The 24,473-nt window shown below is 44.3% G+C and overlaps 2 protein-coding genes across 15 annotated transcripts in view; one reads left to right on the top strand and one right to left on the bottom strand.

Annotated features, from left to right (window-relative positions):
- The window catches only part of LOC109898014 (palladin), a 118,953-nt gene extending 104,109 nt beyond the window's left edge, over nt 1-14,844 (top strand). For 5 of the 13 annotated variants that reach the window (XM_031833452.1, XM_031833453.1, XM_031833458.1 and 2 more), the window contains 11 exons: nt 998-1,139; nt 1,546-1,647; nt 3,122-3,160; nt 4,427-4,648; nt 8,336-8,485; nt 9,004-9,092; nt 9,915-10,047; nt 11,354-11,561; nt 11,954-12,119; nt 12,310-12,443; nt 12,594-14,498. In XM_031833452.1, coding sequence (XP_031689312.1) covers nt 998-1,139; nt 1,546-1,647; nt 3,122-3,160; nt 4,427-4,648; nt 8,336-8,485; nt 9,004-9,092; nt 9,915-10,047; nt 11,354-11,561; nt 11,954-12,119; nt 12,310-12,443; nt 12,594-12,754 — 1,546 coding nt within the window. In that variant the 3' untranslated portion in view covers nt 12,755-14,498. Of the gene's footprint in view, nt 1-997; nt 1,140-1,545; nt 1,648-3,121; nt 3,161-4,426; nt 4,649-8,335; nt 8,486-9,003; nt 9,093-9,914; nt 10,048-11,353; nt 11,562-11,953; nt 12,120-12,309; nt 12,444-12,593 lie in introns of all 13 variants that reach the window. The other 8 variants (XM_031833456.1, XM_020492741.2, XM_031833462.1 and 5 more) reach the window with 4 other exon arrangements.
- Nucleotides 14,337-22,749, bottom strand: LOC109898013 (carbonyl reductase family member 4). 2 transcript variants are annotated; one of them, XM_020492739.2, is made up of 6 exons: nt 22,531-22,749; nt 19,515-19,668; nt 18,643-18,763; nt 18,336-18,472; nt 16,483-16,617; nt 14,337-16,220 (listed from the first exon to the last, which is right to left on the bottom strand). In XM_020492739.2, the coding sequence occupies exons 2-6, from the start codon at nt 19,657-19,659 to the stop codon at nt 16,042-16,044; spliced, it is 717 nt and encodes a 238-aa protein (XP_020348328.1). In that variant the 5' UTR covers nt 19,660-19,668; nt 22,531-22,749; the 3' UTR covers nt 14,337-16,041. The 2 variants fall into 2 exon arrangements, with proteins under 2 accessions (XP_020348328.1, XP_020348329.1); XM_020492740.2 differs by lacking the exon at nt 16,483-16,617 and having other exon boundaries at nt 22,531-22,718.
- Between the last annotated feature and the right edge of the window lie 1,724 nt (nt 22,750-24,473).

The following is a 24,473-nucleotide window of genomic DNA, read 5'->3' as shown; positions in this document are numbered from 1 at the left end:
CTCTGTGGAGCCAGGCTGGCTCTCCCTCTCCCTCCATTCTCATCAGGACAGCCTGTGGCAGGTCTGTCTCTGTGGAGCCAGGCTGGCTCTCCCTCTCCCTCCATTCTCATCAGGACAGCCTGCCACCTGGCAGCAGCTGGAGGCTGGAGTTCTGCTGCTAGATGGAAGATGGCCTGTTTAAATTCTTATTCAGCATATTTACAACCCAGAGACCAGCCAGGGGCTCGTACAGACACTCAGCTCAGAGAGCACCGTGTCTCTCAGTGTCCTGGGGTGTGTAAATGTGTGTGTGTGAGTTAAGAATATTTGCCCAGTCATCTGAAAAATATACACAATGACTTTAGAATAAAGGGTGTGTCAAAGTCAAATCAACATCTATTTGAAGGGTTTATGCAAAGCTGAGATTTCAACACACACTACTGGGCATTTTCCAAAACACAATAGTGTTTCTCAAGTCAAGAAACCCTACCTTCTCAGGCCAGGCCTGACTATGAGTCGACTGCACCCAGAGTGAGCTCGGTCATGTTTATGTTTATTTAATTGATAGAGATCTGGTGTTGTGTAGATAATCCTGGCTCTGCTTGATGATGCCTGGCCTTCTGGAGAAAACATCCACTGTCAAACACGCTCTCCCCCTTCCCCTTTAAGGCAATTCCACATCTCCTTCCTTCCCTCGCCCTCTTTTTCATCAAGCCCTCTCCTCTGTCTGTTTTCCCCTCACCGGGGCATTCCTGCAGCAGTGGAGAGAGATAAGAGGACTCTGTCTGGAAGGCTGCAGTTGGACATGTTCAGATAAGGGAATGAGAAACAGAAAGAAGTGGCTTATTCTGTCTCAATCAAGGGTTCAAATAACTCCTAGTCAGTCTGACACACACACACACAGCATATTGCATATCATGGCTATGTGATCTACTGTAGAAAGAAACAGCTGCCACTGTTGACTAACGGTCTGAGGTCCCATGTTCTAAACCCTATGTCTGTTGTTGTGTTCTGTCAGCAGTGCTTTCCCCCGGAAGCAGTCCAGAGGAACCCCACGCCTGGCCTCTGACTCTGACATCCAGGGAACCAAGGATGCTGTCATTCAGGACCTGGAGAGGAAGCTACGATTTAAGGAGGAGCGCATGAGCAATGGACAACAGGTGTGTGTTACAGAGTGCCTTCACAACACTGTAGATGACTGTGTGTTTGTAGGTAACTCGGGAATTAAGGTATTGCTGTAACATTATTTAATACATATTATTAACAAGTGGTCCTTCATGTCAAATATCAATCAAGTTTCATTCCCAAACATTAATACATGCATAACCATGTCACAGATATGTTCACAGACCAGCGTTTCTGCTGATGTTAGAACAGGCCCGGTACTATAGTGAGTCCAAAAGAGCCTTTTGACTTGGAGAGGACAAAACATCCCCCCCCCCCCCCATGTCATCCATTTCACAAGTGTATCTCAGGAAGACTATCTTATTAATATCTGTGACGAGTGTGTGTTGCTGTTGCGACTGACACACTAACCCCGGCTGACCCATTAATCGGTGCTTCCAGAGGTTAACCTACGAGGAGAAGATGGCTCGCAGGCTGCTGGGGGCAGACAACGCAGCCACAGTACTAAACACACAGCAGCAGGACCAGGAGCCAGTCACACAGGTACGCTGCTGCTGCAACTATACCAGGAACACACACACCTGGACAGGTATACACACACACACTTGGACAGGTATACACACAGAAACCTGGACAGGTATATACACACACACCTGGACAGGTATACACACAGAAACCTGGACAGGTATATACACACACACCTGGACAGGTATACACACACACACCTGGACAGGTATACACACACCTGGACAGGTATACACACACACACACCTGGACAGGTATACACACACACACCTGGACAGGTATATACACACACACCTGGACAGGTATACACACAGAAACCTGGACAGGTATATACACACACACCTGGACAGGTATACACACACACACCTGGACAGGTATACACACACCTGGACAGGTATACACACACACACACCTGGACAGGTATACACACACACACACCTGGACAGGTATACACACACACACCTGGACAAGTATACACACACACTCACTTGGGCTGGACTGGACAGGTGCAGACTCACACACTACTCACAGAGTCACAAAATACTTCTAGGATACGTCTAGGATCACCGCCTCTGTGCTACACTGTAGTATTGCGTATGTGTGTGGCATACACACCTACATTAGTCATATTTGTCAGTCACACCGCTTCACTCAGAGTTGTGTCGGTGTGCAGGGTTACTGAATTTCTGAGTCTATTTTTCCATCTGAATGCTGGCCTGTGATGTTTATTATTGAAAAAGGCTACATTATATTTAGGCTACACTGGAAACACTTTAATTTAAAGCATGCAATGAAGCTTTGATATGAACAGAATACTATCCTACAGAACCCTCTTTAAAAACACTCTGTTATTAAAACTGGCAGACTCCACAGTGTTGATACGGACTCAGTTGGAATTGAGTTGAATGTAGCCATTTGTTTCCCTCAGAAACATTAAAAAGCTGTATAGAACTGTGATAGTGTCAAATATAGACCACAGCTACACAGATTAATACAACACGTAGTCTTAAAGATGTCCAAAACACAAAACCTCATTGCAGAACACACACCTAGTTGTTGCATTGACTAAAGTCAAGCCTCAGTGCCAAGTAAACAAAGTTTGTCCTCACACAGCTGCAGACAGTGGCAGCTGTGTTTTGTGGAGGTCAGGGCTGGTCTGTGCTGCTGTGCTGTGATGACGTTGGGCTCTGGCTGCCTGGAGGCCCATGGGACTGAGCCTGGTTCCCTGTCTGATAGAGATCGGCTCTGCATGGCTCTGGGCATTACTCTGCCTGAGGCTGTGAGTTTGCCTGTTCCAAATCAGAGGATATGTGATGAAAATATGTGTTTTTTTTGGAAATGTGAAATGGTATAAGACTTGACAATGTTTCACACTCTTTCATGAATTGTGGTAAGTGCATGCACGCGCTCCTGGTGTGTGGTTGGACCTCAGGTCGTGACGTCATACAGTAACACAGAGGCAACACCTCATTATTATTTTATGTCTTCGCAGGACTCCAGTTCATCTGATATAGAATCGGTCCCTCAAAAGGTTATTCAGGCCTCTTTCTCTCTCTCTCTCTCTCTCTCTCTCTCTCTCTCTCTTTCCTTCTCTCCCTCTCTCTCTTTCTCACTCACTGTGTGTGGTCACTCCCCGTGCTTAAGCCATTCAACAAAGCCACACTGATAATAATTATATCACACACACACTGACCGTAACAGGATCAGGCCTGGGAACCTGCAAATGAACTGATAAGGATAAAGACAAACATACATTTGACCAAAAAGCAGATGGGAAAAAGTTCATTCATGGTTCTGTTAAGGTTATTGTGGTGGTTCCATATCTTTTGACCGCCTGTGGTCTTCAGTCAGAGCTGACCCAATTACTGACCAATACTGTTTATGAGAAACCCAGTAAGTATGGCCAAGGCTTTGTCCCTGTGCATGGCTGTTACTTTTAATGTATATGTTGATTCATTGACTCTCAGTGTGTTGATTGGTCACTTTTGATGTGTCAATCAGGTATTGGCGCCTGCATGAGCTTGTTTCCAACACGAGACATGAGATGCTAAAATGAACATGGTGCACTGTCATCAGAACTATGGGTTACACCCATAGCTGTGCGTGTGTGTGTGTTACGGGTCACATGACCTATATACTTGTCTCTTGTTTGTGTACGTGCATGAGCGAGTGAATGAGAAACAGAGAGAAACTGAGAGAACAAGAATTCAAGGGAGGGGGGGAGGAAGAGAGAGAGAAAAGTTTGCGAGAAGGAGGGGAGACAGGGATTGAGGGAGAGGCAGAGAAATAGATTTACACTTTGGTGAGCGTTGGCAACATACTCCAGTCCTCCCATTACCAAAGCTTTGCCTCCCCTTGAGATGTCATAACCCTTCAGCTGTGTCTTAGGCCTGTAATTATCAGTCAGTCAGTCAGTACACTCTACTCTCCAGATGTTGCCTCTGCCGCAACAGACTGGGCCAGGATGGTGAGAGATTGAGATTGAAAGAGAGTGGAGGAGGTATTGAGAGAGAGAAGAGGAATAGACAGAAAAGGAGGGAGGAATAGAGAGTTGACAGGAATGGCTGATGGGAAAAGGAGAATCTTGGTTTTCCGTAACTCACTGTTCTTGAATGAATGAAAGGATAAATCAAAGCATGCATGAGTGACAGAATGTTCTTGGTAGAGTGTGCTTCTTGTTCATCTGATTTTTCTGTGACCACGTTCCTCTGTGATTTCAGGCTCTTCCTGTAATAGTGATTCTCCTTGAACTCCGTCTCCCGGGGTTAACCCTGCTCCCTCTCTGTGTGCACTGCAGGAGTACAAGGTGTCCAGCTTCGAGCAGCGCCTGATCAGTGAGATCGAGTTCCGTCTGGAGCGCTCTCCAGCGGAGGAGTCTGACGACGATGTGCAGCATGACGAAGACTCTACAGGCCAGGGGGTGGTGCCATTCTTCGACAGCAAGCTCAAACACTACAAGGTGTTTGAGGGCATGCCCGTCACCTTCTCCTGCAAGGTCATCGGAGACCCCAAGCCAAAGGTCAGAGGTCACACAGATCACAGAGTGATGATGTGGAAATATAGTGGACTGATTCATCGTTGGTCTCGTATACCAGGACGCCGTATTCTAGTATTTTTTTTATTGTATTTAATGTCAATATTATCACTGCTACACTATTTAGTTATAGTGTATTGTTGTATGCTGAACCTATTTAACCTGTTGCGACGAGCAATCCCGTATCCGGGAGCATAATTATAGCCTCAAGCTCATTACCATAACGCAACGTTAACTATTCATGAAAATCGCAAATGAAATGAAATAAATATATTGGCTCACAAGCTTAGCCTCTTGTTAACAACACTGTCATCTCAGATTTTCAAAAAATGCTTTTCAACCATAGCTACACAAGCATTTGTGTAAGAGTATTGATAGCTAGCATAGCATTAAGCCTAGCATTCAGCAGGCAACATTTTCACAAAAACAAGAAAAGCATTTAATGTACTGCCATATTGTTCTGATAATGTGGAGTTGATGATGTGTGGTGTTGTTAGTAGGAGGAACATGTATAGTTATAGGGGCGTGGCCTGCCGTACTAACATCTCTGAGTCCTCCACTGCGGGCAGCATCAGAGGGCCTCTGTAATGACTGGGTGATGACAGGCATTAGATGAATGGAAGAGATAGAAAAAGAGAGGATAGATAGAGGACGGAGGGAGTATAATATGATGTAATATAATAATATACCCCCCTTCCCTCCCTACTCCTATCCACTTCTATAGGTCATTATGTCCCCTAAAGATCTACTGGTTTAAGGATGGAAAGCAGGTCATTGTGTAACTCTGTTGTGTCTATTCTGTCCCCTATAGATCTGGTTTAAGGATGGGAAGCAGGTCATTGTGTAACTCTGTGTTGTGTCTATCCTGTCCCCTATAGATCTACTGGTTAAAGGATGGGAAGCAGGTCATTGTCTAACTCTGTGTTGTGTCTATCCTGTCCCCTATAGATCTGGTTTAAGGATGGGAAGCAGGTCATTGTGTAACTCTGTGTTGTGTTTATACTGTCCCCTATAGATCTACTGGTTTAAGGATGGGAAGCAGGTCATTGTGTAACTCTGTGTTGTGTCTATCCTGTCCCCTATAGATCTGGTTTAAGGATGGGAAGCAGGTCATTGTGTAACTCTGTTGTATCTATCCTGTCCCCTATAGATCTACTGGTTTAAGGATGGGAAGCAGGTCATTGTGTAACTCTGTGTTGTGTCTATCCTGTCCCCTATAGATCTGGTTTAAGGATGGGAAGCAGGTCATTGTGTAACTCTGTGTTGTGTCTATCCTGTCCCCTATAGATCTGGTTTAAGGATGGGAAGCAGGTCATTGTGTAACTCTGTGTTGTGTTTATCCTGTCCCCTATAGATCTACTGGTTTAAGGATGGGAAGCAGGTCATTGTGTAACTCTGTGTTGTGTCTATCCTGTCCCCTATAGATCTGGTTTAAGGATGGGAAGCAGGTCATTGTGTAACTCTGTGTTGTGTCTATCCTGTCCCCTATAGGTCTACTGGTTAAAGGATGGGAAGCAGGTCATTGTCTAACTCTGTGTTGTGTCTATCCTGTCCCCTATAGATCTGGTTTAAGGATGGGAAGCAGGTCATTGTGTAACTCTGTGTTGTGTATATCCTGTCCCCTATAGGTCTACTGGTTAAAGGATGGGAAGCAGGTCATTGTGTAACTCTGTGTTGTGTCTATCCTGTCCCCTATAGATCTGGTTTAAGGATGGGAAGCAGGTCATTGTGTAACTCTGTGTTGTGTTTATCCTGTCCCCTATAGATCTACTGGTTTAAGGATGGGAAGCAGGTCATTGTGTAACTCTGTGTTGTGTCTATCCTGTCCCCTATAGATCTGGTTTAAGGATGGGAAGCAGGTCATTGTGTAACTCTGTGTTGTGTCTATCCTGTCCCCTATAGATCTGGTTTAAGGATGGGAAGCAGGTCATTGTGTAACTCTGTGTTGTGTCTATCCTGTCCCCTATAGATCTGGTTTAAGGATGGGAAGCAGGTCATTGTGTAACTCTGTGTTGTGTTTATCCTGTCCCCTATAGATCTACTGGTTTAAGGATGGGAAGCAGGTCATTGTGTAACTCTGTGTTGTGTATATCCTGTCCCCTATAGGTCTACTGGTTTAAGGATGGGAAGCAGGTCATTGTGTAACTCTGTGTTGTGTCTATCCTGTCCCCTATAGATCTGGTTTAAGGATGGGAAGCAGGTCATTGTGTAACTCTGTGTTGTGTTTATCCTGTCCCCTATAGATCTACTGGTTTAAGGATGGGAAGCAGGTCATTGTGTAACTCTGTGTTGTGTCTATCCTGTCCCCTATAGATCTGGTTTAAGGATGGGAAGCAGGTCATTGTGTAACTCTGTTGTATCTATCCTGTCCCCTATAGATCTACTGGTTTAAGGATGGGAAGCAGGTCATTGTGTAACTCTGTGTTGTGTCTATCCTGTCCCCTATAGATCTGGTTTAAGGATGGGAAGCAGGTCATTGTGTAACTCTGTGTTGTGTCTATCCTGTCCCCTATAGATCTGGTTTAAGGATGGGAAGCAGGTCATTGTGTAACTCTGTGTTGTGTTTATCCTGTCCCCTATAGATCTACTGGTTTAAGGATGGGAAGCAGGTCATTGTGTAACTCTGTGTTGTGTATATCCTGTCCCCTATAGATCTGGTTTAAGGATGGGAAGCAGGTCATTGTGTAACTCTGTGTTGTGTCTATCCTGTCCCCTATAGGTCTACTGGTTAAAGGATGGGAAGCAGGTCATTGTCTAACTCTGTGTTGTGTCTATCCTGTCCCCTATAGATCTGGTTTAAGGATGGGAAGCAGGTCATTGTGTAACTCTGTGTTGTGTATATCCTGTCCCCTATAGGTCTACTGGTTAAAGGATGGGAAGCAGGTCATTGTGTAACTCTGTGTTGTGTCTATCCTGTCCCCTATAGATCTGGTTTAAGGATGGGAAGCAGGTCATTGTGTAACTCTGTGTTGTGTTTATCCTGTCCCCTATAGATCTACTGGTTTAAGGATGGGAAGCAGGTCATTGTGTAACTCTGTGTTGTGTCTATCCTGTCCCCTATAGATCTGGTTTAAGGATGGGAAGCAGGTCATTGTGTAACTCTGTGTTGTGTCTATCCTGTCCCCTATAGATCTGGTTTAAGGATGGGAAGCAGGTCATTGTGTAACTCTGTGTTGTGTCTATCCTGTCCCCTATAGATCTGGTTTAAGGATGGGAAGCAGGTCATTGTGTAACTCTGTGTTGTGTTTATCCTGTCCCCTATAGATCTACTGGTTTAAGGATGGGAAGCAGGTCATTGTGTAACTCTGTGTTGTGTATATCCTGTCCCCTATAGGTCTACTGGTTTAAGGATGGGAAGCAGGTCATTGTGTAACTCTGTGTTGTGTCTATCCTGTCCCCTATAGATCTGGTTTAAGGATGGGAAGCAGGTCATTGTGTAACTCTGTGTTGTGTCTATCCTGTCCCTTATAGATCTGGTTTAAGGATGGGAAGCAGGTCATTGTGTAACTCTGTGTTGTGTCTATCCTGTCCCCTATAGATCTGGTTTAAGGATGGGAAGCAGGTCATTGTGTAACTCTGTGTTGTGTCTATCCTGTCCCCTATAGATCTGGTTTAAGGATGGGAAGCAGGTCATTGTGTAACTCTGGGTTGTGTCTATCCTGTCCCCTATAGATCTACTGGTTTAAGGATGGGAAGCAGATCTCTAAGAGGAGTGAACACTACAGGATCAGCCGCGACACTGATGGAACCTGCAACCTCCACACCGCCGCCGCCTCATTGGACGATGACGGCAACTACACCATCATGGCTGGTAACCCCGAGGTGAGGACACCTGACCCACCCACCCAACACACAAAAACACACACACACACACACACACACACACACACACACACACACACACATTCACACCCCATGTAGAAAACTCTGCACAGACTTTCACACCAGGTTGTTTCACACTAATCTACTGTACACAAGGGACATACACACACTGTATCTATGGACACGCACATTATCAGGACCAAACCGTTTGGCAGCCAGTGGTGCCGTTTGGCAGCCAGTGGTGCTGATGCTGTTAGCAGTCATTAGTTCTGGAGAATAATAGCCATGGAGAAGATAAGGGTCTCCAGCCAGCAAGGGGAAGCAGGCGTTGAGTGAGACAGGAAATCACTAAAGCCTTCATGAGGGTCGAGAGTTCATGTACTGTTGGCTGTCTGAGAGCCTGGCCAACTTCAACACATTGTACTTCCTCCCTGAAGTGTTGGGTTTTAGTTGAGTTTGAGTATGAACAGTCATAAATGTCGAACAAACGTCTCTCTCTTTCTCCCTCTCTATCTCAGGGGAGGGTGAGCTGTACTGGCAGGATGATGGTCCAGGCAGTGAACCAGAGAGGGAGGAGCCAGCGCTCTGCACCTGGACATGCTCGCAGGTACAGGAAGACTACAATACCTGACACAGAAGGAGACTACAATACCTGCATCGCAGGAAATGCAGATGAGCTTTATGATTTACATAAATTCACTGATAACCTACACTGACACACGGTTATATGACCAGTATTGAACTTTTCATGGAGCCTACTTTTGGCCAGCCTAACCACCGGTCAAGCTATTGCCTAAATGTTCATATTCACAATGATACCAGGTGTATGAACATCAATTCCAAACTACCATTACTATGACATTTTAAAAGAGTTATGTACAGTATTGTTGATACTAGTGTGTGTTAAATCATTGTGCTGACATTTTTATGTGAGGTGAATAGTGTAGCGTGAGAGGGCGGAAACACCTGTTGGTTCTGCTCTGTTAGATTGATAGGTGTAATATTTGTTCTGCATAATACCTGTCCCACGTATAATAACACGCCCACACCTGAATGAACACACACACACACACACGCACACACGCACACACGCACATGCATTACGGAAAGCTGATCTGTACACAGACACTCCCAGATATGTCCTTCATTTGTCTGAGGGAAGCTTTTGAAGATATCCATCAGTACCTCCCTCTCCCTTTATCTCTCTCCTTCTTACCCTCTCTCTTCCCCTCGCTCTGCTCTGCACAGCTCGGGTGTATTTACATTGTGCGGAGGGATGGTGATGTCATTGTGGTGATAGTGCAGGAGGACAGGGAATGCCTGGGGTCATGACCCACCATAGAGTTCCAAAACGGAGAGACAGGGTGCTGGTAGTGGGAGTACTGGGTTCTGTTAGGTGTAAAATTATTGCTCTGCCTCCCTCTCTTAGACCTAGGTCTCGGTCCAGGGACAGTGGTGATGAGAACGAGAATATCCAGGAGCGTCACTTCCGCCCCCACTTCCTGCAGGCGCCCGGTGACCTCATCGTCCAGGAGAGCAGGCTCTGTCGGATGGACTGCAAGGTGAGACCACGCCCCCTTAACACTGAACCCACCTCTCCTTGACCTCTTCAACTACAGCCACACCTTTAGGATTCTACCATTATAGGCCTGGTGTTTATGGAGGACTGGAAACTTTTTCATTACTGGAAGCAGTGCCGGTTCTAAGAATTCCTAAAAGGAACATTCCAACTTTCCAAAATTAACCCTGGTGTTCAACAAATAGTAAATCATAGAAAATGGAGGAAAGCAGTGCAGATCCACCCTCTAATTGTATGTATGTGTCAGTGATGAGGAGTGTCTGGGGGCCTGAGGAAGGTGTCCTCCCCATTAATTCCATATACTGGGGAAGAAAAAACTGCGGGCTATATATTTAATTTCTTCTTTCATGATGAATGGCTCAGACAGAGCGCAAGAGGAGGGGAAATCCTGGGGTCATTTTGCTAGGATTACGGGGATCCCTCTCTCACTCTTTCTGCAATTCTGTCTCTCTCCACACTCTCCTTCCCTTTGTTTTCTCTTTCCCTGTCCCCTTTTCTCTCTTTCTCCCTTGGTCACTAATCCTCCCTGTGCGGTCAGACCGTTAGAAAACTATGTTACAAAACTGTAATACAACCAAACAGCACCATACACGGATTTCACACGCTATAAAAAGACTCTCTTTTTATACTCTTCCAAAAAATAAACACAGTGAGTCTCCAATGTCTTGGGGCTCTGAATGTCAATTATATTTATAGACTATATTTATTTCCAAATCGTTTGTGGGTTTCCAAACTTTCCATGCCAATAGTGTCTCAACTACAGGAATTGTTCTGCAGTCAGGCTGAACCATGTTGTTCAACCAAAAATGTATAAATTCTTCTTCCAGCACTCAATACAGTCAAGGCCGGACACACACACACACACACACACACACACACACACACACACACACACACACACACACACACACACACACACACACACACGCGCACGCACACGCACACGCACACACACACACAGGCTCTACTGGTCAGACCTGAGGGAGGGGAAGGTGTGGGGTATGCAGCGGGTGCTGAAAAGAGAGACGGGTCCTTTTAAAGGCCAGGCAGTTCTCATGAGAAAACATGCAGGCGACCGGGAGACTCCAGACAAGCAACAATAAAACACGGCTGCTCTCACTGCAGACAGAGACACACCATATTACTGTACTCACAATGCAAATATATACCAGCACATATACACTGCAGATAGAGTCATGCTCCATCTAGATTCAAATCATCACATCACTGTATAAATAACACAGTGTGATGAATGAGTCATTGAGTATGTGTTGTGTTGCCCCCTCTAGGTGAGTGGCTTGCCTACACCAGATCTGATCTGGCAGTTGAATGGTCAGACCATCCGTCCTGACTCCGCCCACAAGATGCTAGTGAGGGAGAATGGCGTACACTCATTGGTCATCGAGCCCGTGTCCAGCCGCGACGCAGGCATCTACACCTGCATCGCTAGCAACCGCGCGGGACAGAACTCCTTCAACCTGGAACTCATTGTCGCAGGTAGACACCCATACAGTACATAGATGTATAAGTATAGACAGATGAACAACATTAAAACATTGTCATAGGAAAGTACCCATAATCTGTGCTTGACTTGGACTGAAATAGGTTCCTGTACTTATTTTGGGTACCGGTACTGTTTATATTTAGGTGCAGGAGCTCCACAATACATTTGAGCTACTATTCTATAAGAGGAACAGGAGCTCAAGCAGTAGAACATTTGAGGTGTTGGTACTCCAAGTCAAGCACGGGCCATAATATTTTTGATGTCTTTTCAGATATAAGGGCACTTTGTCTATTTTTATTTGTTGATGCAAATACCGTAGTACTTATCACAATACGTCATAGTTTGATATACTATTGACTGACCGTGGTCTCTCTCTTGTCTCCAGCCAAAGAGATTCACAAGGCTCCTTCGTTCATCGAGAAGCTGCAGAACACTGCTGTTGCCGAGGGTAACCCTGTACGTCTGGAGTGCCGTGTGTCGGCTGTCCCCAACCCAAAGATCTTCTGGAAGAAAGAGAACGAGTCTTTCACTCACAATACAGACAGGATCAGGTAAGTCAGCTCTACCATTCACCGTCTATGGCTTGTATTATATAAGTCCAATAACAGTCAAAGGAAGTAGTGTAGCAATATTATTGGTAAGCAGCCTCTTAAACTGGACCTGCAAATTATAGAGATATTGATGATATGGTAACAGTTGGTGAAACTCTGTCCTGAGGGAGTGTGTTGAACTGTTTCCCAGCATGCACCAGGACAACTGTGGCTACCTGTGTATGATCATCCAGCCAGCCATGAAGGAGGATGCTGGTTGGTACACCGTGTCAGCCAAAAATGACGCTGGCATCGTGTCCAGCACCGCACGACTCGACGTCCACAGTAAGTCCCCCAGACACCAATGTCTTTCTCTGTGTCCACACAAACCAACCGAATATTATATACCCTCCAAACACACAGGACCAAATGTAAAAGGCTAAATCACTGTTACTGTCTCTGTTCTCATCTCTTCCACCTATGTTCCGTCCTCAGCTCAGTGGCAGCAGCCCAACACTCCCAAGCCTAAGAAGGTGCGTCCGTCTACGAGTCGCTATGCAGCTCTGACAGAGAGAGGACTGGACGTGAAGGCAGCCTTCTTCCCTGACTCCAGCCCCCTGCAGCCTGGAGGCCTGGTGGAGAGTGATGACCTGTAGAGACCAGTGGGGTTCACACACCCCACTCAAGCCCCTAATGCCTTAAAACTGATCCCCAGTGCTACAAGCACCAACCCCCGTTCTCCCCAGACATATAGGGGTAAATGTAACGCCCTCCATCTGAGGCGTATTACGACAATCCCACAGATACTATTTTGGAAGATGGATGACGGGCAACGTGACACCCCATAATATCTCAGTGTCAATGAAACATGGATCCCAACTTAGGATCAGATGGGGTGGCAGGTAGCCTAGTGGTTAGAGCGTTGGGCTAGTAACCCAACTAGTAAGGTTGCTAGATCGAATCCCGAGCTGACAAGGTACAAATCTGTCGTTCTACCCCTGAACAAGGCAGTTAACCCAAGAATTTGTTCTTAACTTACTTGCCTAGTCAAATAAAGATTTAATAAAAATATGGTTCCATTTTATCAACCATAGGAATAGGAACTACCATAGGAGCCAGAGGAATCTACCCTTGGTGGCCATTGAAGTTTGTTTGCAATTCTGTGGTCCATTAAAACAATATATTTTCGGATAATGGGTGGTGGAAGTGAAGAAGACTTGAATGTTGGTAAATTAGTTCTCAAAGTAACACTACCATAACCACACAAGGGGGTCACCTCTTAAGTGCCTAAGATATCTCTCACATGAACTCTTTGTAAAAAAATATATATATATATTTTAAAGTCTAAAGTAGTGTTATTATGCATGTGACAATGGTGCCATTTGTAATGCTCTATCTAAATTGATGCCTTACTTATGAAATACTCCCCCAACAAAGGCACCAAATTATAGGGGTAGAGATATATAGAAACAGGACAGACTTTGGACTCAATGTAAAGGTATGGAAAGTCCAAAGCATGGTAGCCACACGTCATGTTTCCCTGGACTGTTGGGAGATGAAAGAGAGACCGCAAAACACAAAGTTGTTCTTTTATATGGTTATCACAGCATAGTCTTGGTAATATAGCACAACATGGATATAAATAGAGTCTGGTTTTAGTTATTAATAGCACAATACCATAGATATCAGCATTGTCAGGTTCAACATTTAGCACAAATACCATCGATAAGGACTTACATCCTTTTTTTTTTTTTTTTTTTGTCAGGTCAAATGACCTTGAAAGTTCAAACTATTTAGTGATGAGATGAGTTGTGAAAGAGAATGTTGGCTGAATTACTCGGACACCGTTGAGAGCTCTCACCGTTACCATGGTAACTTCAGTGATTGATTGATGGATAGAGAGGGAATGACTGGCTAGGAGGTACTGGTGTGTGAAGGTTGACTGTAACAGGGACAGGAAGTGGGGTTATCCTGGGCCAGGATGCCCAGGTGATCAGTCTCAGCCCAGTGACAACAGTCACTTCAACGCTTGTGAACTGTGTGATCCGTGAGTGGAAGTCAAGGACAGAGGAAAGCAAGTTTTTTGGAATAGAATTCACTGTAGATGACAAAGAAGAAATTGACTATGTTGATGACGAAATGATGGTTATGACTGATTTTGGAGATCAGTTATTTTCTTTGGTTTATTTTTTAAGTTTAAAATCTTCAGACGTGAGACAGTCCTAATAATGGCTCCAGTTGATTGATCACACACCACAGATTGTCTGCTTTATTTTTGTATGAGAAATCTTTCCCAAGAAACTTGACATAAATTATATTAGTGATTTTTTTCTCTCTCAAATGTTCAATGACAAAACATAATCCTGTCTGTATTAAAATATGACACTTTTTGAAACAATATATATATTGCCTTAAAAGATCACTTGGGCCTATTTCAGTCACAATGTCTGTCCATGTTTTTATGAGGCACTTATAACAAATGACTATTATTATTAATTATAGCAAAGCTGTCAAGGGAAAAGATATACACAGAATTGTATTGAAATAAGTAATGATATATTTTCTCTCACTACTGCATTATTAAATAGGCTTATTTTGCTGTATCTGTTCACAGCATGTTTCATCCTGCCATTACTGTGATCAGTCACAAACATATAGGACACCTTTTTGATTTCTATGCCTGTATATGGAATGTTCTCATGATATTACATTAGTTTATGAAAGATAATAAAACAACCTAAGTGTCTAGAGGTACTGTGTTTATGTTGAGTGAGGAGACAGTAGGAGACTGCTCAAATCAATTCCATACAAAACTTACCCAGCAGCCATATCATTCATCACAGGGGAAATGCCTTTCTTTATTGAGAATTCTTATCAGATTTGACCTTGATCCCTAGTTTACATTGTCTCCACCTTGATCTTAGGTCACATGATAGACAGCAGATGAGTGCAGATGCCCCAGATCCATGAAAGCTTCTAATGACGTGTAAATATATGTGACTGTTGAGCACCCTGGAGCTGTGTGTGTGAGGGGACTGGGCAGCACACTCCAGTGAGGTGAAATGTCTCTCCACTGGAGGAAATAATAGATGAGATCACAGCATTTCAAATCTCCACACTGAGCATGACAGTCACCTCTGACCCCATCCATTTGCACCACCGATCCTGAGCTGTAACTGGACCCTCAAAACATTCCATTGGCTAAAAATCCCCTCCAGCTGTAGGCACTAGGCAGGCAGTCAGACCTGCCTAGTCAGACATCCATACCCCCTCTCTGGGCCCCTCCAGGGCTGAGCTCAAGGGGGGGCGGCGGTTGGGGCCTGCACTGTGTCGCGGTGCCCCAGGGGAGTGGGAGAGTGAAACATGAGAGCTTTGGTCAGCACTAGGTGCCTACAAGTCATGGAAAGAGTAATAGCATTAAATCTGCTGATCAAAGTTAAGGCCTCAGGAGCGTGGAGGGCCAGACTGAGTCAGACACAGTGGAGTCAGCAGTGTTAGTCATGAAAAACTGTCACTCACACCCTGCAGTACCCTGTGACTCAGCACTGTGTACAGATAGGGGCAACAGTATTACATGAACCATACACAGGTATAAATATCTCTGGCCCTGACTATTACAAGGTCAAGCAACATCTGAGAGAAATACATCTCACCACACAACATCTGAGAGAAATACACTTTTTGTGCAAATTGAAAATTTCTGGGATCACTTTACATGTTGCGTGTATATTTTTGTTCAGTATAGATAAAAACCAGATATTTATCCCTTTCCTATGCATGAACCCAGCCCATCCTAAGCTGAAACATTCATATTCTGGAAAACACAGAACTCTCCATTGTAATTCTCATCCAAGAGGCAGGCTGAGAGTCTCTAAACCACCCAGCTGACAGTGTTAGGAGGTATAGTGGGCACTAGGTGTATATAGAGGGGTCAAGGGCCTCCCTACATGGCCAGCTGCAGCCCTCCGTCCACCACCAGCACCTGTCCTGTGATGTAGGGAGACTCCAGGAGGAAAAGAACAGCCTTGGCCACCTCCTCAGGCTCCCCAAACCTCCCCAGGGGGATGGTCCGCACCCCCTCCCCTTCCCTCAGCCCCACTGTCATGTCTGTTCGAATGAAACCTAGGAGAAAGGAGAAAAGATAAGGGAGGGTCAGCATCAGGAGAAAACTGAATTCGAACTGAGAGGACATTGGAAACCAATATCCTAGGTGCAGTACAAGTCTGTTTCTATTTTAGCATGACAATGATGAAGGAAATGGCTGAAGCATACACAGGAGTACAAAGGCTAGGACAAGACAGGAGAGAAGTTGAGGAGAATAAGCAGACAATAGATGAAAGAGAGAGAGGAGCAGTAAAGAAAAGAGGAAGAGACAGCTCCATACCGGGAGCCAGCAGGTTAACTCTGACATTGCGCGAGGCCACCTCCTTGGCCAGGGAGCGAGTGAAGCCCTCCAGACCTGCTTTACTGGCGCTGTACACACACTGACCTGCGTTCCCCTTCAACCCCACCACAGAGCCTACAGTACACACAAATCACAACCATGAGCACAGTGATTTGGCTAACTCAACGTAAAGTGAAGTGAGAGATTGTTTATTCCCTGGACCACAACCACCACCTTGTGGCCAAATGGCAACATAGAATGCATCTGGTATCTCAGCACCCTGAGCGGAGTTGTCAATAACAGGATGTATCCTGTTTTCAGGGATACAGCAAATTCAACCTAGCTTCCTTTTCACTTAAAACCGGATGTGGGAACCCTGCTCAGGCGCTTTCCTCTACGTCTGCTACGTTAGGTTAGTAACTCAGTAGTGTGAAGGGGCTGGACATACGGTGCATTCAGAAAGTATTCAGACCCCTGGACTTTTTCCACATTTTGTTAAGTTACAGCCTTATTCTAAAATATATTAAATAGTTTTTTCCTTCATCAATCTACACACAATACCCCATAATGACAAAGCAAAAACAGGTTTTTAGAAATGTTGGCAAATGTATATATTTTTAAAAAATTACGGAAATATCACATTTGCATAAGTATTCCGACCCTTTACTCAGTACTTTGTTGAAGCACCTTTGGCAGTTCTTCTTGGGTATGACGCTATAATCTTGGCACACCTGTATTTGGGGAGTTTCTCCCATTCTTCTCTGCAGATCCTCTCAAGCTCTGTCAGGTTGGATGGGAGGCATTGCTGCGCAGCTATTTTCAGGTCTCTCCAGAAATGTTCAATCGGGTCCAAGTCCACTCAAGGACATTCAGAGACTTGTCCCGAAGCTACTACAGCGTTGTCTTGGCTGTGTGCTTAAGGTCCTTGTCCTGTTGAAAGGTGAACCTTCGCCCCAGCCTGAGCCCTCTGGAGCAAGTTTTCATCAAGGATCTCTCTGTACTTTGAGGCGTTCATATTTGCTTCGATCCTGACTAGTTTCCCCAGTCCCTTCCACTGAAAAACATCTCCACAGCATGATGCTGACACCACCATGCTTCACTGTAGGGATGGTGCCAGGTTCCTCCAGACGTGGCGCCTGGCATTCAGTCTTTAGATGCCTTTTGGCAAACTCCAAGTGGGCTGTCATGTGTCTTTTACTGAGGAGTGGCCACTCTACAATAAAGGCCTGATTGGTGGAGTGCTGCAGAGATGGTTGTCCTTCGAAGGTTCTCCCATCTCCAAAGAGGAACTCTAGAGCTCTGTCAGAGTGACCATCGGGTTCTTGGTCAGCTCCCTGCTCAGTTCGGTCGGGCAGCCAGTCTTGGTGGTTCCAAACTTCTTCCATTTAAGAATGATGGAGGCCACTGTGGTCTTGGGGACCTTCAAAGCTGTAGAAATAATTTGGTAACCTTCCCCAGATCTGTGCCTCGACACAATCATATGTGGAACTCTTCGGACAATTCCTTCAACCTCATAGCTTGGTTTTTGCTATGACATGCACTGTCAACTGTGTGCCTTTCCAAATCATGTCCAATCAATTGAATTCACCATAAGTGGACTCCAATCAATTTGTAGAAGCATCTCAAGGATGATCACTGGAAACAGGATGCACCTGAGTCTCATAGTAAAGGGTCTGAATACATACGTAAATATGGTATTTCTAAAACCCTGTTTTTACTTTGTCATTATGGAGTATTGTGTGTAGACTGCTGAGGATGTTTTATTTATTTCATCCATTTTAGAATAAGGCTGTAACGTAACAAAAATTCAAGGGGTCCGAATACTTTCCGAAGGCAGTGTACAGTAACAGTACCTATGTTGACAATGGCCCCTCCCTGGGTGTGGAGCATGCTCCGTAGCGCTGCCTTGCATGTCAACATGCTCCCCAGTAGGTTGGTATGAAGCAGAGCCACCATGTCCTCGGGCCTGGTCCTCAGCAACAGACCATCCCTGAACACACACACAAAGACAGGAAGTTGCACACACACACACACACAGGAGATGGATGACTACATTTTTTATATACATGCAAGCTCACCGGCTTAGGACTATCATGGGAGTTCTGAAGGTATGAAACTAACCTGTACGAGTACTGATTCATGCAAGTATTTCGCACGCACCTGTTGATACCAGCTGCATTGACCAGGTATGAGACGTTTCCACAGGTCTTCTGGATCGTCTCAAATATATTCTGAACTTCCTCTCCTTTGGAGACGTCACAACTAAAGGCCATATGGTCAGCTAGAAAACGAGAGATTGGTTAAACATAAGGTAAACCGAAAACTACAACTGTGTTTAGGCCTAATAAACAGCATAAGTGAATGTGGCACAAGCCTAATCATCTGGTTAGAATAGGGGTTCCCAAATCTTTTTGGTCCATGACCCCATTTTGATATTTAAAAAAAATGTGCGACCCCATCCCACCATGTAAAAATAAGTTATGTAATCAACGGCCAATGTTAACTGTTTTAAATTGGGCTATGACAGTTTATTACAAATCATTCTGACAGTACTTTTCACAGTATTTAAATATGAAGGAAGTATGGTTTGAAGTGACAGAATTGACAGAGGTTCAGTAGATCATCAGTCAATCATTTTGTATGATGTTCTGTGTTGAAAAACTAGCCTGTACCTTATTTTTCTCCCAGTCGTATTTAGTGCCAGGCCCTGTCCACTCTGTGTTCCTGAGAGTCTTATCTTTCATTGATGGGCTCATTATATTTTGCAGCTTAAATGGTTCAAAAGATAGTAAGAAATTTTTTGGAAGAAAACAGAAAACGTGCCGTTTATGACAACCGCATCTAGCGGCTACCGGAGTTTACCGATGTAACCCTGATTCTATGAAACAAGCGCAATTCTCTTGCTACACATTTTTTAATTAGGCAACCCCACATGCGGTTGTGACCCCAAACTTGGGAAACGCTGGGTTAGACTGTGAACAGCAGAGCCCTACTAAGAGGTGCATGACACCCCTGCAGGTATAATACTGTACCTCCAGCGAGGGACACCACAGTGGCCTGAGCAGCATCCTGGTTCCTGGACACCACAGCAACCCTGCAGCCTCTCTCTGCCAGCAGCTTTGATACAGCCCTGCCAATGCCCCTGGAGCCCCCACACACCACACACAGCCTGGACATGCCCCTGCCCTGCAGAAGAGACCACATCACAGAGCAAAGTCAACAATGAGATGACATTGGCATTTGGTTTCAGGGTCAGTCGGATTTAACGTCTACTGAAGCCCTTCCATAAAGCTAGAATCCATCATTTAAATTTTTGGACATATAAATTCATGATATACAGTGCATTGGGAAAGTATTCAGACCACTTCCCTTTTTCACATTTTGTTATGTTACAGCCTTACTCTAAAAATGGATTACATTTTTAAAAAGTCCTCAATCTACACACAATACCCCATATTGACAAAGCAAAAACATGTTTTTAGATTTGTTTCCAAAAAACTCTGAAATATCTTATTTACATAAGTATTCAGAACCTTTTCTATGAGACTCAAAATTGTGTTCAGGTGCATCCTGTTTCCATTGATCATCCTTGAGATGTTTCTACAATTTGATTGGAGTCCACCTGTGGTAAATTCAATTGATTTTACATGATTTGGAAAGGCATACACCTGTCTATATAAGGTTCCACAGTTGACAGTGCATGTCAGAGCAAAAACTAAGCCATGAGGTCGAAAGAAGTGTCAGTAAAGCTCCATGACAGGATTGTGTTGAGGTACAGATCTGGGGAAGGGTATCAAAACATTTCTGCAGCATTGAAGTTCCCCAAGAACACAGTGGTCTCCATCATTCTTAAATGGACGAAGTTTGGAACCACCTCATACTATTGCTGGCAGCCCGAAACTGAGCAATCGTGGGATAAGGACCTTGGTCAGGGAGGTGACCAAGAACCCGATGGTCACTCTGACAGAGCTCCAGAGTTCCTCTGTGGAGATCTGAGGACCTTCCAGAAGGACAACCATCTCTGCAGCACCACCAATCAGGCCTTTATGGTAGAGTGGCCAGACAGAAGACACTCCTCAGTAAAGGATGCTCAGACCATGAGAAACAAGATTATCTGGTTCAATGAAACCAAGATTGAACTCTTTGGCCTGAATGCCAAGCGCAACATCTGGAGGAAACCTGGCACCATCCCTACAGTGAAGCATTGTGGTGACAGCATCTGACTGTTGGGATGTTTTTCAGCGGCAGGGACTGGGAGACTAGTCAGGATTGAGGGATAGATGAACAGAGCAATGTACAGAGATCCTTGATGAAAACCTGCTCCAGAGCACTCAGAACCTAAGACTGGGGCAAAGGTTCAAGTTCCAACTGGACAACCACCCTAAGTACATAGCCAAGACAATGCAGGAGTGGCTTTGGGACAAGTCTCCGAATGTCCTTGATTGGCCCAGCCAGAGACCTTGAACGTGATTGAAAATCTCTGGAGTGACCTGAAAATAGCTGTGCAGCGATGCTCCCCATCCAACGTGACAGAGATTGAGAGGATCTGCAGAGAAGAATGGGAAACTCCCCAAATACAGGTGTGCCAAGCTTGTAGTGTCATACCCAAGAAGACTCAAGGCTGTAATCGCTGCCAAAGGTGCTTCAACAAAGTCCTGAGTAAAGGGTCTAAATACGTACAGCTGAAGTCAGAAGTTTACATACACCTTAGCCAAATACATTTAAACTCAGTATTTCACAATTTCTTACATTTAATCCTTGTAAAAAAGTCCCTGTCTTAGATCTGTTAGATCACCACTTTATTTTAAGAATGTGAAATGTCAGAATAATAGTAGAGAGAATGATTCATTTCAGCTTTTATTTCTGTGTTTACATACACAATTAGTATTTGGCAGCATTGCCTTTAAATTGTTTAACTTGGGTCAAACGTTTCGGGTAGCTTTCCACAAGCTTCCCACAATGTTGGGTGAATTTTGGCCCATTCCTCCTGACAGAGTTTGTGTAATTGAGTCAGGTTTGTAGACCTCCTTGCTCACACACACTTTTTCAGTTCTGCCCACAAATGTTCTATAGGATCGAGGTCAGGGCTTTGTGATGGCCACTCCAATACCTTGACTGTGTTGTCCTTAATTGCCACAACATTGGAAATATGCTTGGGGTCATTGTCCATTTGGAAGACCCATTTGCGACCAAGCTTTAACTGATGTCTTGAGATGTTGCTTCAATATGTCCACGTAATTTTCCTACCTCATGATGCCATCTATTTTGTGAAGTGCACCAGTTCCTCCTGCAGCAAAGCACCCCCACAACGATGCTGCCACCCCCGTGCTTCACGGTTGGGATGAGGTTCTTCGGCTTGCAAGCCTCCCCCTTTTTCCTCCAAACATAACGATGTTCATTATGGCCAAACAGTTCTATTTTTGTTTCATCAGACCAGAGCATTATTCTCCAAAAAGTATGATCTTTGTCCCCATGTGCAGTAGCAAACCGTAGTCTGTCTTTTTTAATGGCGGTTTTGGAGCAGTGGCTTCTTTCTTCATGGGGGCCTAATCACGTAATCATGGTAGCATTCACATGAATGTAGAAGTGTTTAGAAACATATTACATTCTTATTTACAATAAAGGTGACTCCAAAATGACACAATACCCTCACATTAAAGCTGACAAGTCTACACTTCAATCTCATAGTCACTGTATTATTTTCAATCCAAAATGCTGGAGTACAGAGACAAAACAACAAAACATGTGTAACAACTTCAAGAACAGAATGGAACTAAACGGGTTCTGTTGCAAAACGTTTTGCAATAGAACTGGCCTAATGAATACACCCTTGGCCTTGTCAAAACAACAACACGGCTGGGCAATAGACCCACCGATAGAACAATGGTTTAGTTATACAAATATTTGATAGACCGGCTAACTAGTTAGCTAGTAACATTATTCTAGACAGAGCATGCAACTGTCTGTGCGGCTGTTAGTTGATTTCAAAGCTAAGTTAGCTAGCTATGCTAGCAAGATAATTTGAAGGTATTTTGGTGCAAAACTCACGTTTTCACGCAACTCTGTTGTCGTTTAAGATGGATACCAAGTTGGCATTTCGCTCCATATAATTCTTATCGTTTGACTATCCGGGTCCTTTGACAATAACATGTGCAAACGTTAGTTGATCATTGACACCGTACACACACGGAGGTCGCCATTTTTTCCTGTAGTGCGTTTATTATTTCGACCACATGGGGGAGCAAGAGATACGCACCTAAATCTCACAGCTCGTGCCAGTGTCCCTGGACCACTGAGGTAGGCTGTGTCCCTCACAGGTAGCTGGACCCACAGACATACCACACCACACCACAGTCTGTCCACAGTTTAGACGTGATAATCAAACCTAGTCTAGGTTAAGGGTTAGAGTTACTGTTAGGTTTGAACCGGGAAAAATAAGACAATTAGGTACATTTGTCATATTTCACACATGTACAAGTGTATGTATGTATGTTTTTTGCAAATCTCACTCCCCATGAGACAACCCCGGAGAGTGGGGTCAGAGCCAGGGATCAGACATTATTGACAGCGACCCTGGAGCAATGGTTGTAGTTGAGGTTAGGGTTGTGGTTGTGGTTGAGGTTAGCGTTGGAACTGGGATATGGACGTTCCGATTCAGATTCAGAAAACTTTAATGTCCTCAGAGAAGCAAATCGTTTAGCAGCAGCCATAAAACATATCACATAAAAAAACAGCAAAGGATATTTACGAGCAAATAGGCTGGGTAATTGCAGTTTCATAGTGCAAGTGCTAAGTGCAATTAGTCCAGCGTTAGGTGCAAAAACTCGACGTACCAGTTGCGGCCCACTTTTTGGAAGCGAACCACGCTATTTCGTCCCTACGTCATATCGGCATCGAACGCGTCACACTCCCTAGGAGAGGGGGTGACCTCGATAATTTATTGTTAAAATGAGAGGCTGCCTGGATCTTTAATTTAAAGACCCTTGCTCCCTTTGATCTCGACGTAGACTTTGACCTATCGCCATTCTTGTGATTATTGTTCTTTTGCTATTTGTTGTAAATGTTTGTAGGCCTAGGTAGCCAAATTGAATCGATGATCGTATGCTATCCATTCATGTTTTTATACAGTACCAGTCAAAAGTTTTAGAACACCTACTCATTGAAGGGTTTTCATTATTTGTACTATTTTCGACATTATAGAATAATAGTGAAGACGTCACAGCTATGAAATAACACATATAGAATCATGAAGTAAATGAAGACACCTTAATGCATATTTTTATTAAAAACTAAATCCTTAAAGTATAATTTTTAAGAAGTTTTAGGAAGTTTTAATGTTATTGTTCACACTACAACAACACTACAACAACAAAAATAAAAAAATACTTACAAAAAATACTTAAATACATGTAATTTTGTCCTTGAAACCTTTCATTCAAGTACTGTAGAATTCCATTCATTCCTACGGAGGACTGCTTCTTCTGGGAAGTGCCAATATGGCCGACCGGTGTCTTCAAAGCCTCTCTCAAAGCCTGGCCAAAACATAGCATCAATAATCCAGGGTTTACATACATTATTGAACCCTATCCCCAACTTCAACCCTAACTTTGGTTTATCATGCTTTTATCCTACTTTTCGTTTTGGACCCGTAAGATACTGGATGTTGGCTCCGCCTGCCTCTCCCTTTGACCCAAGGTCCAGAAGCCCAGCTCAATGTCACTACTGGTCACCAGTGGAAAAACAATGGTCAAACACAGCTGGAGGGTTTTAATCATTTGGAAGTTCTTCAGGATTGATTTGCTGTCCTCAGTGACCTGGTTCCAGGAGAGGAGTGGGTAAATCACAAGCTGACATTTGATCCCTGTCTTATGAGTTATGCCCTCAGACGGAAAAACACAGAAGATGTTGTAAGAAAATACGAAGCACATCTCCCCACTCACAAGAAAAACTGTTGAGCAACATTTGGTGTCGACTGAAATGTATTATGATTT

The sequence above is a fragment of the Oncorhynchus kisutch genome, linkage group LG10, assembly GCF_002021735.2.
Source record: "Oncorhynchus kisutch isolate 150728-3 linkage group LG10, Okis_V2, whole genome shotgun sequence".
NCBI classification, from domain to species: domain Eukaryota; kingdom Metazoa; phylum Chordata; class Actinopteri; order Salmoniformes; family Salmonidae; genus Oncorhynchus; species Oncorhynchus kisutch.
This window is presented reverse-complemented; position numbering and strand designations above follow the sequence as displayed.

Excerpts from the sequence above, each read along its gene's own strand:
- LOC109898013 (XM_020492739.2), bottom strand. The coding sequence starts at position 19,659 with ATGTCCAGGCTGTGTGTGGTGTGTGGGGGCTCCAGGGGCATTGGCAGG. Across the intron at positions 18,764-19,514 it reads TGTGGTGTCCCTCGCTGGAG|CTGACCATATGGCCTTTAGT; the intron begins GTACAGTATTAT and ends CTCGTTTTCTAG. Across the intron at positions 16,618-18,335 it reads AGGGGCCATTGTCAACATAG|GCTCTGTGGTGGGGTTGAAG; the intron begins GTACTGTTACTG and ends TGTGTACTGTAG.